Source organism: Rhynchophorus ferrugineus, unplaced genomic scaffold, assembly GCF_030347505.1.
Source record: "Rhynchophorus ferrugineus isolate W39M unplaced genomic scaffold, kcgeb_rfMv2 rfM3, whole genome shotgun sequence".
Taxonomy (NCBI): Eukaryota; Metazoa; Arthropoda; class Insecta; order Coleoptera; family Curculionidae; genus Rhynchophorus; species Rhynchophorus ferrugineus.
This window is the reverse complement of record NW_027472582.1, coordinates 16,884,101-16,899,774: the sequence shown is the minus strand read 5'-3', so window position 1 is coordinate 16,899,774 and position 15,674 is coordinate 16,884,101. Positions and strand designations below refer to the sequence as shown.

Here is a 15,674-nt window from a genome sequence, read left to right as displayed (position 1 = left end):
CTAAATCGTTATTATACTTACAAATGATTTATTTTAGGCAGATTGTGGTATATTCCCATTTTCTTTCACAGTTAAATTTAAGCCTATCGTGGAAGGAACTATGTTTTTAGTGAGAAGCACACAATTTAATTTGTACAAGGCTCTCAGGTATGGTATTTTAAATATATTGTCGTTTTTATTGAAATCGTGATATTTTATTGATATTATACATTACACATAAAACATACACTTGTAGAAATAGAAAAGGAAAACTGTCATTATTTTTCAAACTTTCCTTAAAATCATTTATTTTCTTCAGTTGATGTAGTTGCAGACGTGTGAAAAAATGGGACAATATTCCCAGACTTTAGCTTATATGGTAGATCTATTTCAAACGTTAGGAAATAGCTTAGAAAAGTAGAGTTATTTTTAAATATAGAAGAATTTAACATCTTAAATAAATAAATAGATTAAAATAATTCGAAATAAATAATGAAACAACTACTTATACAATAAATGGCAAAATAAATAAAGCAAATTCTAAGCGTGCAAGAAAAGGTCGGGTGATAGTTATGAAAACATAATGAAAACCAATTCTGGGTAAGAAGGGTGAAATTAAAAATATACATGAAACAAAACAGAGGTTGGGGATTCCTACAACAGATGACTCTAATATCGGGCAATATTGAAATATAACCGTAATGACAGTTAATATACTGGCAGCTAAATTTACGGGTTGTTAATTATGCTGGTGGATCATAATACTGACAATGGATAGTACTGATATTATTATACAACAATGATAGAATAACCAGGATAGTTTACAGCAACATATATTCCATAGTAATCAATAACATTAACGGGCAATTATTATAAAACAGACACTAACGGTAATTGAGAGCACTTTTAAACCGGAATGAATGTGCACACGGTACGAAAGGAAGAAAACGCATGATATACCAGCCTATACCCTAGTACTAACAATAATGCACGTGCAAAGAGATCAAGGGAAGCAAACGCGCGAGATCCTGCCACTAAATTTAGTAGGCTAGGATTAAGCAAAATACTCAAACAAATAAATAAGCACTACTCTTGCTATTGTTCACTTACTTCTCAAGTTCCAGCAATGATGAACATGCAATACGTACAAGGGAAAAAGGACGCGCAAAACCACACCCTAGCTACAGTGCTACCAAGAACCAGCAGAAGCCACCTTCAATGGTGTTTATGTATGCTTCAATTTATCTATAGATCATAACTACACATCAGTTACTCACATCATGGTCACTTTGATGTTAGTTTCTGATTTATAAAATAATTATAATTTATATTTACAATTGTAACCATAAAACTACTATCTTTAATTTGCCATCATTTAAGAATCATCGGAGAGATACATTTAAATAAATGAATAAGTAGAGGAAAATTAATAGAGAATAATAAATGGAGTTTTAATAAGCAATAATTAAATTGGAATTAAAAAGTGAAAATAGGAATACATTCTGAACAAACTCGCCATTTGATGAAACCCAAATTGGGCGGACAAAACACAGTAAAATAAACTGAATAAGAAAAAGGTAGTGACTATGAACGTCGCGTCTTTACAAGTAAACTCTTATAAAGTTCTAATGTCTCTTGGGCATGTTAAAATTCGTAAGTATTCGCAAAGGCGACAAATTCTACAATTAAAAAGAAGCGGCAATCCTACCTAGTTCCTTTACATTATCGTTCAAATCTTTTTTAAAAAACATAAACGAACCAAAATTAAAAGGTATAAAATATCGAATTACTAGAAGGAATCCTAAGTACTGGAACGGTTTAACATGTCCTTAAATGGTACATATCTTTGTCTGTCTTTTAAGAAAAAAATTATGTAAGGATTATATACTTCTGGGTTCCCTCTCACAGGGGAATATCTGGAAATGAAAAAGTCGACTTTTTACCGCGCAGGATAGAAGATTCGACCAATCTAAATGTGCTGTTTTGCAAGAAAGCAACTAAATTGGGACCTCCTTATGAAGAATAATAAATTATGAGAGATCAAGTGGGTCTTTCATCAGCTTCCAGTTATCAATAATATTAGTAGATAACTGAGTATTATACTGATAAACTGAGTATTTTCGCTCGTCTACGGATAGGGCATTGTAGACTTACTCTAATACTTGTTAAAAGGACGAGGCCCGCCACTGTGTGATCAATGTCAGACTTAACTGAGCGTCAGGCACATCCTACTAGACTATCAGAAATATGTAGTTCTAAGGCAGCAACTCGGGATGCCGATGTCATGGTCTGGTCTAACCTGAGCAATTAGACTCGCTGATGGAGTTTTTAACAGCCACGGACCTGCTTCAGCGCTTATATATTTATTTCATTTTACGCTTTAATTTGTTTTCCTATGTTTTGCCTTTAACTTATTGTTAGCGCTATATTAAGTTATATATTTACTGTACTGTATACTATATTTAAATTAAATACTACATTGTAATCGACCCTAAATTATCAATATTATATTGCATAGTGTTCATGTTATTTTGTATATTATCTGTGTATAGTAATAAAATTTAAACGTAAAATGTAAGTATAATTAAGTATTTATATAAATAAATATATTTATGTATAGACTGAAAATTAGATATATAAATTGAATCAAGCGTAAGTATTCTCAAATAGTAGTCAGTCTTTCGCATTAATCTTTTAGTCACCGATATCAACTATTTTGTATATTGTATCGATTGTTAGGAAATGTAGCTGAGTCAATACTATAAACACAAAATATGTGGAATTTGTTAATAAAACAAAAGCCTCAAGTGATTAAATTTATTCCAGTCTTTAAACCCTTTTTATAAGCCGATTTTGGAATAACTTCATCCCCTTAAGGGAATTTTCCTTTATCGCCTTAATGGTCTCAAGACACTTTTCGTGAATCGGTAACTTGAGTATTGGGAACAGGGAAAACGTCCGGTATACACGATCTAGGTAAATCGTCATTTGCCTATTTTTTGGCAAAAAGTAAATACTCTAAAAAACTTATATGAAGATTGAATTCCAGTATCATCTTTTAGATATTGTTTATATGCTCGTTACCCACGAGAGTTAAATATTAGATAAAACTCACAAAACAATATCCAATCAAACTTCTTCTGTTGCAAGCTTCTTACAATACTTTCAGTGATTTTATATATAAAATTTACTAGGTTTTCTAAAACGTTGACGATATTTCAAATATGACGCGTTTAATGTGGTAAACTCTTTCACCACAATGAATATTTTTAGTTTATTTTCTTATGTAGTTATTTTTAATTTTGACTAAACGACTATCTTTAATTTGGGCAAATACAAGACGAAGTTATATATATAAGTTATATATATAACTAATATATAATATATAATATAGAAGTTATATATAAGAAATAGTTCCCTAAAAATTTGTAAGCCACAGAAAACAATATAGAGAATTTTAATTTCCATTTAAATTTTTGGATAATAAATAAATTGATAACTTGGGGTATATTCAGATATGTTGTGGAAACAGCAATTTTGATTTGTTTCTGTTTATCAAAACGAATTCCCTTTTTCTCCTTCCAATCTCAATTTTCAAAAATCAATAACTTTTAATTGAGTAAATGAATGACCTTTATATCTTGAATATCTAGAATATCCACTGGACTGTTCCTTTCGAACGCGCTATAGTATGGTTTCATTGCACAAGTATTGCTAAAGAAATGCGACTCTAAATCCATCTATTAAGAAAAAACCGAAATTTCTTTCTCTCCAAATTTATATTACAGGATGTACCGGAAATTTATTACCATTTAATCGAAACAAAACTATATAATTTTCAAAAAAATTTTAAAAAAATGACCATTTGATTCTATGCATCTTGCCCATTTTTTAGGCAGTTATGTTATGGATGCCATCTCAAAAAAATTATTTGTTCTTTGAGTAAAGCCATTCACCGACCCATTTTCTAACTTATTAACGAAGAGCTGTTCTGCAAACGCGTGTTACATTCAGGCGAAACGTTGATAATCGGACGGGACAAGGTCTGGAGAATACGGCAGGTGCAATAACATGTCCCATCCAAGTGCTTTCAACACTTCCTTCACCAGTTTTGATTTATGAGACTGCGCGTTGTCGTGCCCTAAAATCACTTTGGCGTGTCTTCGGGCCTATTCAAGGCATTCATCGATCAATGCGTGATTCAAATTGATCATTTCTTGTAGCTAGCGATAACTATTAACTTTTCCATAAAGTTTAAATAGTTCGTAATACACCACGACACTCTGGTCCCACCAAACACAATACATTGTCTTGTAACCAAAACGATTTGGACTTGGAGTCAATTGGCCAGCTTCACCAGGTGATAACCATGTTTTTGAGTTTAGGGTTTTCAAAATAAATCCATTTTCATCACTCGTCATTATTCGATGCAGAAATGACTTCCGATTGTACCTTTGAAGCAGCATTTCACAGACGATTTTTCGTTTTTCTCTTTGACTGTGGTTCAATTGATGTGGCCCATATTTCCGCCATCTTTTGGATTTTCCCCATTGCTCGTAATCGGTCGCTAATCGTTTCCTGGGCCACATTTAAGGCTTCTGCCAATGTCTTTCAATTTAGGTAGGGTCTTACTCCAATAACTCTTACAGTTTCGCATCTTCAAACTTTTTCGGTCTACATGACCATTCTTTGTTTTTACACATTAAAATCACCACTATTGAACTTTTGAAACCACGCCTCACATGTTTACGTTTTAGATGGTTACGCCTCATTAAGATTAGATCATGCTCACAGTTTCTACCAGCAAACGATTACTTTCAGTGGCTTTTTTCTTTTGATTAAATAAGGAAAGTAATGCGTGACGTAAATGCACGTTTTCAGGTACAAAACTTGACATTTTCAAAGAGGTATAAGTCTATGACGGTGTGACTTTTACATAATATATTATGTATAACTTTGAAGCTTAATATTAGTAGCATAAAATGATATATGTGTCAAATTATAACATTGCATACGATATATGCTAGAAAACCCGGTAATGACTTTCCGGTACACCTGGTAAAATTGCATCATAAAAACAATGTTGGGCCCGTAAAAGAATCTCATTGTCTAACTTAATATGAATGTTAATATTAGTTACTTTTATAATTATATATTGTTCTAGATTCTTCTTTGAAAATTATGATAAAAGAACGGGAATCATTTGTTGCACGAAATCTAACAATAACAAGAAACAAGTGGCTTTCGGGAAAACTACTAGACGAGAATATTTCGCGTTCGAAGCCGACGCTCATGGAGCGCCGATGTTCCTGGAAGGAATGGAGAAAGCCTATGTCTTGAGAGCCACCAGTCTAAACAGGTTGCTTCACGTGCTCACAATGATATTGAGAGGAGGAGATTTCTATATTTATGAAGTGAGCGTGTCTGACCTGAAACCAATCAGCTAAATCATATATTTTATTTGTAACGATGTGACGTAAAATACTGACATGTAATGACTGATGTATACGAGAATAAAAAAACAAATAAACTTTTATTCACTTTCTATAATGTAATATAAAAATATTCTTTATTTACGAAGGTGGTTTAATAAATCAACGACTTTTTAAATGTCCCTCGCAAAAAATTTAAATCCATCACTGCTTGGCTTGGTCGGGCAGTGGTAAAGGCGACAGTACGGTCCTCTTGCTGTTACGATAGTCGTGGTTTCGAATCCTGCTGGGACATGGTCATTATGTTTGTGATTGTCTTTAGGCAAAAGTGCAAAATCCTACCAGGAAAATAATCCCAGTCACGCCAGTAACCAGGCTGGGTAAGACCGGATGTTTTCTGGGATGTTCTTCAAAGTTGGTTACTCGCCAGTCAGCAGGCTTAATGCCGAAGACTGTGGATCAGAGCTTACATTAAACAGTAGGTCCAGTCCAGATAAACCCTAGTAGGTAAAATGACTAAAATATATATTTAAAAATATCCATGACTGTTCGTGTTGTTCGGACATTTATTATTATATTTGGAGAAAGCACTGATTCAAACCAATTAAGGTCATGAAAATTGATAAGAAGTAGTTTTAATATTCTTTATTATCTAAAAAGAAATACAAAATCCATAAGTACCTATTCATAGTGGTACCAAAAATCTTAATTAACTGAAATATATATATTCAAAAAAGAAAAACAGTAATCCCTTCGTTAACTAAAATCTTTTATATAATAAAGTAAAAAAAATAGATTAATAACAATTAAATGAACACTAAAATAATTTATAATTATTAGTTAAACTAAAGGTACTTATCCAAACAAAATGCAGTCAAAAAAATTAAATCCTAATATATTTCTTAAAATACGTATAATAACGAAAAACAAATTATGTAACATATAATATACATGCTATTATGCCCTTGGTATATTATATTAATTATTATATAAAACACATTCATATATAATCCACAGTTTGTACATAAATCTAAAACTATGTGTAAATTGAGAAATATAAACGATTGTTAAACTAGATTAAAGGCACTGATGCTCTATTAAGTTGTACAAGATATAATAATAAATATGAAAAAACTTGTAGGTGCTTTGTGTTTTATTTAGAATATTTAAACATTATACATGGCCGTTGTAACAAACTAGCTAGAACTGTTTTCAAATAATGAAACATCATTATTATCCCAACTAATTTAGTTAAAATATATATTGGAGCTATTTCTTTTTATCCTTTTCGGCTTTTGTTTTGTCGTCGCCGTCGTTTCCATCTTTGGTGGGTTTGTAAACGATCTCGGCGTATTCGGTTTTTTCATCATTACTTTTGACTACTGGCATCAAGTTGGTGTAGGTGGGACTGACCAAATCTAATTCGGCATACACCAAACCCTTGTCCTTGGTGTTGTCGTTTTTGTCGGCTTCTTTCGGCGACACTTCGTCGTACGTTTTCGCCAGTTCTTCAGCGGGTATGGTATCGGCGTCAGCTTCGTCCTCGTCGGTATGCTCCGAACAGCGATCGTTGGATGCATTTTTATCGGTTTTCTTTTTGAACAGGTCCAAAGCTACCTGGAGGGTAGGCATCTTGCGTTTCTTCTCCTTTGGAGGCGCGTCACCCGTTTCTGAATCGCCCCTGTAAAAATGTAGACGCTATTAATGTATATCTCGATATTGAATATAAATTGAATATATAGTCTATCCAAAGTAGTTTTGTACATACGTCATCAAGATGTTTAATATATTGTCTGCCGTAATTTGTAAGTTCGTTTTAGAATCAGACAATACTTTCCTTCTCATTTTATTCTAGTTGAAAAGTTAAAAAGAAAAACACTGCTCTCTGATATATTCGAACGTGTAACGAACTAGCCTGCCTCCCGTTGTCAAATGTATGTAACATTCTTCAAAACAATAGTGATAAGCGGTTATAAGCTGGCAAACATAATTTTAATGCTTTGCTTGCTCTGATAAACTTCAAAACGCTGCTCATTATTACTCTGATTGAAAACTCTGAAGCCAGATAGAACAGATTGCGTCTACTCATTTACTTTGAACGATACGATGATTACAGGAACGGGAGAATGGAGGTCCCGTCTTGCCAGTAAAACTCGTTAGAGAGGTAAGAATTTTTACTGTTAAATATTAATTTGATGCCATTTTATTGGACATATTTTTAACGTGTTGCAGCTATACTTAATATTAGTATGGACACGGTCACTGAAATATCTCAAAAAATTAGAAAATATAATCTTGAGTGCACCGAAAAAAAAACTACCCTCATACGAAGCGGGTGATGAATCAAAATCAGCTTGATGTTAGCTCTATCAGAGATTAAATATATGGAATGCATCAAAAGAGAGAGTGTTTTTTCAGTGCAAACATAATTTAATACAATTATCTCAAATGAAACTGTTAGTCTGAAAAGTATCGAAGAGGTCTAATGTAATTTTCGGATATTGCCTTTAAGAGAATACAATTTTTAAAAACATATAATAAAATGAAATAGGACTTATTATTCCAATTTATATATTTATGAGACATGGATATTTCAGAATCTGACCAATATACCCAACGGTCACTCATGGAAGATGATAATAATAATAGTGTTTTGACAACAAAAGTTGATGGAAAAAGATCAACGTCAGAATAACAATTGATTAGGTGTCATTAGTCCTAACATTTATTAATAATTCATTGCAGATATATTGATATATTGTACTTTATGCTGGAAACAGGAATGGTTAATAACACCTTTGATTTGAATGAACTCCATCAGGCACATTGAAGAAGAAATTGACACATGATGGAATTGTGAATAAATATTAGATAAATTGGAAACTATTTTTCAAATTATATTTCATAACAGTATTTTTGTTTAATTACTTTATTTAGAATAGAACTTTGTTGTATGTCACAGCCAAACTGAACTAAAACTCAAAGTTGATACGTCAACATTGCAACGTTTTGATGTCATAAATTTAGATTGCGTGTATACAAAATACAAAACTTGGATAGACTATATGTCCCAAATAGCAGTGAACTCACTTTATCAAGATGTATGACGATTCAATGTAAATAGAGAAAAATAACTCTAACCTAAGAACTGTTATGGCTGTTTAATTAACTGTTTTAAGTCCTTCACTAATATATGCATTAGATGTTAAAATAAATTATATCTTATAACATTTTTGTTTTATTATTTTATTTATATTTCAATGTTGTTATATATCAAAGCTAAAATAAACTAAAATGTGAAAAATAACAAAATTAAATGCAACAACATTGCGACATTCTGACGTCATAAATTAAAATGACGTGAGTTCACTGCTACTTTGAATAGACTACAGTAAAAATATTATAAGTCGCTTTATTTCTAGTTTTACAGGAATATTTATTTATTTTTAAATTATATTTGATTTATGATATCTGTAGACAATTGTATTATAATTTTTTTAAATTCTGGACAATCTATCAAGTTTAACAAGGAGACCTTTTTTTGAATATTGGACACCACAAAAATATATATATTTCTGATAGTGGGTTTGAAGATATCAAAACCTCAGTTTTTTATATTCTAATTAGTGATAATTCTTGTAGTAAATTTGTCCAATATATTAGTGAACTCCAATATTTAGCGTAAGGAATATTTTTTTATATAATACTTAGGTGGTATGTCTATAATATATTAATATAAAATTGCTAACGTTAATTGGATAGATTCAATGTGTCTACGGAGAACATAATACAAAAATAACTCTCTCACCAAAGAATACTACTTTGCCTAAGATATACCGTGTATGATAAATTCTAAAGAACTGTTTTAAATTGTTTCTATATTTTACAGTTACTTTTTGCATGAAATATAATTGTTTCGGCAAAGTGTTCCTTGGGATCTTATGTTTTGTAATGTATTCATGCCTCGAAACCCATTCAGATCATATGCATACAGCTTCAGTCACCTCACGCACTTTCATCTTCAGCGGTCTTCAGTTAATTTTCATGAAAAATGTTTTTAAAACAATAAAATCCATCCAGTTAAGATACATTCTAGTTGGTAAAAATGAGGCTAAGATATAAAAAGAAATAAGGCAACTTATAACAAATAATGCTGATTAATATATTTGATATCAAATCCTGAAATATAAAAGGCAGTCCTAACACTGTTAACTCCAAAGATATTATTACATAACGAACTGGGTTAATGTACATTCTATAGTAGGGTTAGTAATGCATTAATGAATACTATTTTTGAAAACTTACAGTTCCGAAGTATTTTCATCGTTCCCTTGACCTAAAGCAAAATATCGGTAAATAATCTTAAATATATACATAATTCATATGTGGTAAAGTAAAGTCAGTGCTAACAATAAAACAAACGAATATTTGAGTTTAATAATTCGTTTTTATTTATAAAACAAATTAAAATAGAATATTTTTAAGTACATAAAGTTTACAAAAGTTTACACAGCGTTCTAACACTAAATAAATTACTGAGAGAATACGAAAAACGAGTCCAACTGTACAAAATTTCCAAAAGTTCACCTCCTCCTTCGAAGAAACTTCGCGAACCGAACACAACTTGCTGATTAATTGCTGCCTTATTAATCGAGAATTGATAATGTAGAGTAACTAATAGATATACAGTGTATTATCTATTTTTGATTTGTGAAATTTTGATAGTTGAACATGAATGAAAGTATATGATAAAAATACTTGCACAGAATTAATGAAACTGAATTTATATATATAAAAAAATGATACATTTAAATGTAGTGCTAACATATATATCTTAGAGTATAGTAGAGAAAAAAAAATTATTGTCTTATCTTACATAAAAAACATCGATTTTTCAAGTGACGCCAAACTCAATCAAATATAAATAAACTTTATATTATTATAATAAACTGATCTTTCCAGTTGTTTTATTGAATATATGGCAGTAAATATTTAAATAAAAATATATATGAGAGTTAAAATATAGATATTGTTGGTCCATGGGAAAGTAAATTCGGATAATTTACTTATTAAAAACGAAAAAATCAACATAATTTTTAAATATATAAAAAGGATTTTAAACTATCTTTTCTTAACAAGCAAGCAGGTAAAAATCATTTATTTCCTTTTCCCTCTTATGGTGAGTTCTGCGTTTCGAAAAATCCTTTTTACATTTTTCAAAACAACCTAGAAGCACGAAAATTATAAAGTAGAAACTTACAATGTTAGAAAACAGCATAAGATGCTATGCTCTATTACATTTTATTTCTCTAAACAGTTAACAACAATATCAAAGAGCAATCAGCTGGAAAATGTTGAGTATTAAATTCATCTTAATCGTAACAAAAAATATAGATTTAAATCTTCATCGAATGTTAAAACTAAACGCCTTATACTTATCATATAAAATATATATGTAAATATACAATAGAATGTAGTTTTGATTATACAGGGCGATGGGTTTTCGTTTGAAAACGAAAAAACAAGCTGAGGTTGGTAACTCAAAAAATATGTGAAACGAGAACCCTGTACAAACAAATGACAAGAAAAACGTTTAATATAATGGACACAGAGAGTTATAATAGTACATAGATGTATATGTTTCAGACAGTGTCGTTTATATATTTTTATTTCATTTTTTTTTCAAAATAATTAATTATATTTACATTAAATATATCTAATAGACAACATATTAATATTTAATAATTGAAAAAATCACTAGGATTTCATTCTGGTTAAATAGCAGTCAATTTTCTTACTCTTTTTATTTATCCACAAAACTGTCTATCTCTAAAAAAGAACTCATCTGACTGGATTATTGTTGACATTTCAAATATATTCAAGAAAACTGGAATATATTTAAAATAATACACAAGAGAAACAACCTGTTTAGAAGTCTGGGGAAATAAAGTTATTACGTAAATTGTCAGTGCAACGATTCGTCCAAGTAGTTACGTAACAAGTTCATATCCATTATTTACTTTATTTATATATTTTCATAGGTAACAAAAACTAAACGCTATAATAGAAATAGTTTATGTATAATGTATGATTTGAGACCTGTACGCTGGAATGTCACCAGGCTGTAATTGATTCTGTTTGCTACTGTGAAAATTGAAGCCGACATTATTGTGTTAATCTTCTATTGGAAATTGGACTATTAATTAATTTTGCATTATTTCAATTTACCGATCGTTTAATTAATATTTACACTTTGAATTGATTTTGTGGCTTGATCGCAGTAGGCCATGTTGTTCTGGCCTCCAATTCGTTAATATTTTTTGCACTAAAATGGAATGTTTTAATTTAAAAAATCACATCATCGATATTTATCATTGATTTCTGGAATTATATATATTGTGTCCATACGTATATATATGTATACGAATAATCATATTCATTTATGTCTTTCAAATTCTTGATATTAAGATGATGCATGAATGAATATTATATATATTTTTATAAATTATAAAATAATTTATCAAGAAATATATCTCGCCTAATGTGCCTTAATTGGTTCAAATAATTCACATAAATATTTGTCAGTGATAGAAAAATGTGTGAATATTTACATATCACATCCAATATATTTTCTTGGCAAAGTATTGAATTATTTGAATAAAAAATCACAAACATCCATGGGTTTGTGTGAATAAAAAACAAGCGATAAATATAAATATGTGAATGATGAAATGAGACTCAATATATATTTTCAGTGCATCAACAAGTTTTCTTGAGCATTGACTATTCAATGACGCGTTAAAATGAGCACGTCACATCGTGCCGTCGTTCCTTGTCCTATTTACATTGTCACGACTTGTCCAATAACAAATATCGATAAGGTCGATGATGCGTTACAAGAAAACAACACGGTGTTTACACTGCGGTGTTGATTTTCTCGTCTTTCTTGATCATGTCGTTACCATTGATGTACTCGGTCGATACTTGATGATGCGGATTATCGACTCCATCGCCGCTGATGGCGTCAGAATGATGGTGAGAATCGCCCCCTGTATAATCGATTACTGTTGCGCCACCTATAACAAATGAAAGCTAATATATTTCATTGCAGGAGGTTAAATAAATCTACAAGCTAGTGAATATCATGTATTGTGTACTGTGCAAAACAAAAAATAACTAAATGATATCAAATCTACGTGTGCCTCGAATGCTTATGAAGATTTTACTTTGTTTCTACGCTTCGGCTTTAACTCAAAGGAAATCTATTAAATTTATATTGTTGGATTTTTATTTTAATTATAAAATTATGGAGTCATTGTTTGTCCGTTATGTATATATTGTGTGTATTGAGTTTCTATAATAAATTATTGTATAATTAATACTAAGGAATATAAATAATTTATTCAATTAATTTAGAAACATTGTTGGATACAATTCAAGATGGATACGTTGGTTTAACTATGAAGTCATACAGTCTATTATTTTTCTGGTTGGTAATATTCTTTATTGTATGAGGTATACCGGAAAGTCATTACCGGTTATTCTCACAGATGTCGCTAAAATTTTATTGGTGATTTTAATGGGAAAGAACATTCGAACAAAACGAACAAAATAACGAAACTGCAAGAGTTATTGGATAAAGATCCAACCGAAACTCAAACACAATTGCCAGAAGCGTGAAATGTGGCCCAAGAAATGATTATCGACCGATTACGAGTAATGGGGAAAATTCAAAAGATGGGGGAATATGGGTGCCACATCAAGTGAATGACCGACAAATGGAAAATTGAAATGTTAAATGCTGCTTCAAAGGTACGATCGGGAGTCATTTCTGCATCGAATAGTGACGGATAATAAAAAGCGGATTTATTTTGAAAACTTTACGCGCAAAAAATAATGATCGATCTGTTGAAATCTGGCGAAATAGTTATTAGTGATCGCTACCGACAACAAATAGTCAATATGAACTATGCATTGATCGAAAAACGTCCAGAATGAGCCCGAAGATACGGTAAAGTGAAATGCGGCACAATACTGCGTCGTCTGAGAAAGCAAAACCGGTTAAGGAAGTGTTGAGAGCACTTGGATGGGACATATTATCGCACCTGTCGTACTCTCCAGACCTTGCCTCGTCTGACTATTAACTTTTTGCACTAATGGGACACGCGTTTGCAGCAAATTCGCAGAAGTTAGAAAATGGCTCGATGAATGGTTTTGCTCAAAGAGCAAATAGTTTTTTTGGAATGGCATCCATAAATTGCCTGAAAGATAAGCAAGATGTATAGAATCAAATGGCCAATACTTTGAATAAATAAATTTCTCCATTTTCTTGAAAATTATCTAGGTTTGTGACTTTCCGGTATATCTGCCATTTACTTTATTATGGGATGATAGATCATGTTCTTCGTTATTATGTTAATTTGGCAGTACAGTAAATTTCGACCAATCTGTATTACTGTGTAACTTTGAGCCCTATTTGTTTAGTTTCTTGTCTAATGTGAAATTCATGATTTACTTAGACATCGAGATGAGTACCCAGTTATTTACTAGAGTTTCCTCACTCTGCTTGAGGAATTGGGATTTTATATCATAATTTGAGTCCCATAATGCTGGTATTTCTATTTTTTTTTGCCAAAATGACTGTCTTCAACAAATATGTCAAGTACTGTTTCTTTTATTATTAGAATATCGGCAACTTGTATAGTAAATTGTATACAGGTGAGTCGTAAGACACTATCTTACATGAGTCCAGTCGAGATTGACATGATTGCTAAATATTCTTCCGTGATAACAATTTACGCATCTTGTAGATAACTCCTAATAATACCATTTCAAAAATATGTTATACGTCTAGATAATATTGCAGTATTTTCTTTTTGATACTCATCTTTCGCAAAATTAAGATAGTTTAGAGTATTTTCTAGTTAAATACATAATTTGTGCGAATAAAATATTTATAATAAATGCGAATAAAAATCGATCAAGATTACAAGTAAATATTTGAAATACCGCTAGAAAGATATGAAATTATACCCGCTATCGTTAGACAACCGCTTCAGTAATTTTTTTGCAGCTGTTCAAACTTCTGTTTCCTTCCAATTTTACCTAGTTTGACCGCGTTTTAAAAGAGTCACACAACCAAAAGTTAGTTTACTAAATCACTATCAAATCACTATCACACAAGTTATTGTAAATAGTAATTCTGGTGTTAAGAGTAATTTGTGCAATATGAAAACAAAGACCTTTATTTTTTATACTATATTTAATCAGGATTAAAATAATTCAACCGAATAACATAAAGTCTTCATTATAGACTGAAAATATATGGCGGAAGAATATATATTTGTTGTATGCAAAATTGCTTCGAACTTGAAAACAAATGACTGAAATTGTTTCTTATTGAACGATCTCAAGGAAACTTCTCTAGCGGAAATATCTATGATTCCTTTGCACTATATTTTCTTTTAAACAAAATTGATAAACATCAAAGACTATATTAAATTCTCTGCAATAATGGCTGTACCAGTTAAAACAAGGCGCATTATCCTATATAGAAAAACATTCAATGTTGTGCGCCTGCAGAATATATTACAATATTTATAGCTGTTCAGCTAGCAAAACTACCACCATTTTAGAAACTTTTATCAGTCATAATTTAACATCATTGCAGTTTTGTACTATTGCTTATTACATAAAAACATATGCAAGTGATATTTAATAGTGTAAAATGTACCAGTTATTATTTAGAATTGTACTTTGAATTGATTCTTACTTGATTATTACTCCGAATTAAGAGACATTTTAACATTTTATATTTTATTAATATGTTATTATTAAAGAAAAACATTTCTACTATAAAAGATAATAAGCTTACAAAAGTAGTCTACAACACATTTAAATTAAATTGACTTGTCGCCATTAATTTAAGCTAAACTAAAGCTTCAACATTCCAAGTCTCAGAAGCATATTCATATAAAATATATGCATATTTCTTGTCAATTTGCCTTTATATTTTAATATTGATTGTTGTATTAAATTCGTTATTGTTAACTGGAGAGAATTACACTAAATATATACAAAAAATAAATATACAGGGGTCTTCCATTAAGAGCATTCGAATATTATCGAGTCCAGGAACAAGAATTTCGTTTTTTTTTTAATTATTCAAAGCGAATATATTAATATATATAAAGAAAATGTGATAGTAATCAAGACTCTTCTTTGTACAATTTAACTGAAAAATCGGAGGTTTTCCTAAACCTC

The 15,674-nt window shown here is 30.7% G+C and overlaps 2 protein-coding genes across 2 annotated transcripts in view; one reads left to right on the top strand and one right to left on the bottom strand.

The window, feature by feature from the left end:
* The window catches only part of LOC143193631 (uncharacterized), a 34,266-nt gene extending 28,753 nt beyond the window's left edge, over positions 1–5,513 (top strand). The window contains exons 30-31 of the mRNA XM_076399957.1: positions 38–147; positions 5,144–5,513. Of these exons, the coding sequence (XP_076256072.1) occupies positions 38–147; positions 5,144–5,426 (393 nt within the window). The 3' untranslated portion in view covers positions 5,427–5,513. The remainder of the gene's footprint in view (positions 1–37; positions 148–5,143) is intronic.
* Positions 5,514–6,041: 528 nt separating this feature from the next.
* The window catches only part of Fas3 (Fasciclin 3), a 78,815-nt gene continuing 69,182 nt past the window's right edge, over positions 6,042–15,674 (bottom strand). Inside the window, exons 10-11 of the mRNA XM_076400521.1 lie at positions 9,717–9,747; positions 6,042–7,092 (exon numbers count right to left, since the gene is read on the bottom strand). Coding sequence (XP_076256636.1) covers positions 6,681–7,092; positions 9,717–9,747 — 443 coding nt within the window. The 3' untranslated portion in view covers positions 6,042–6,680. The remainder of the gene's footprint in view (positions 7,093–9,716; positions 9,748–15,674) is intronic.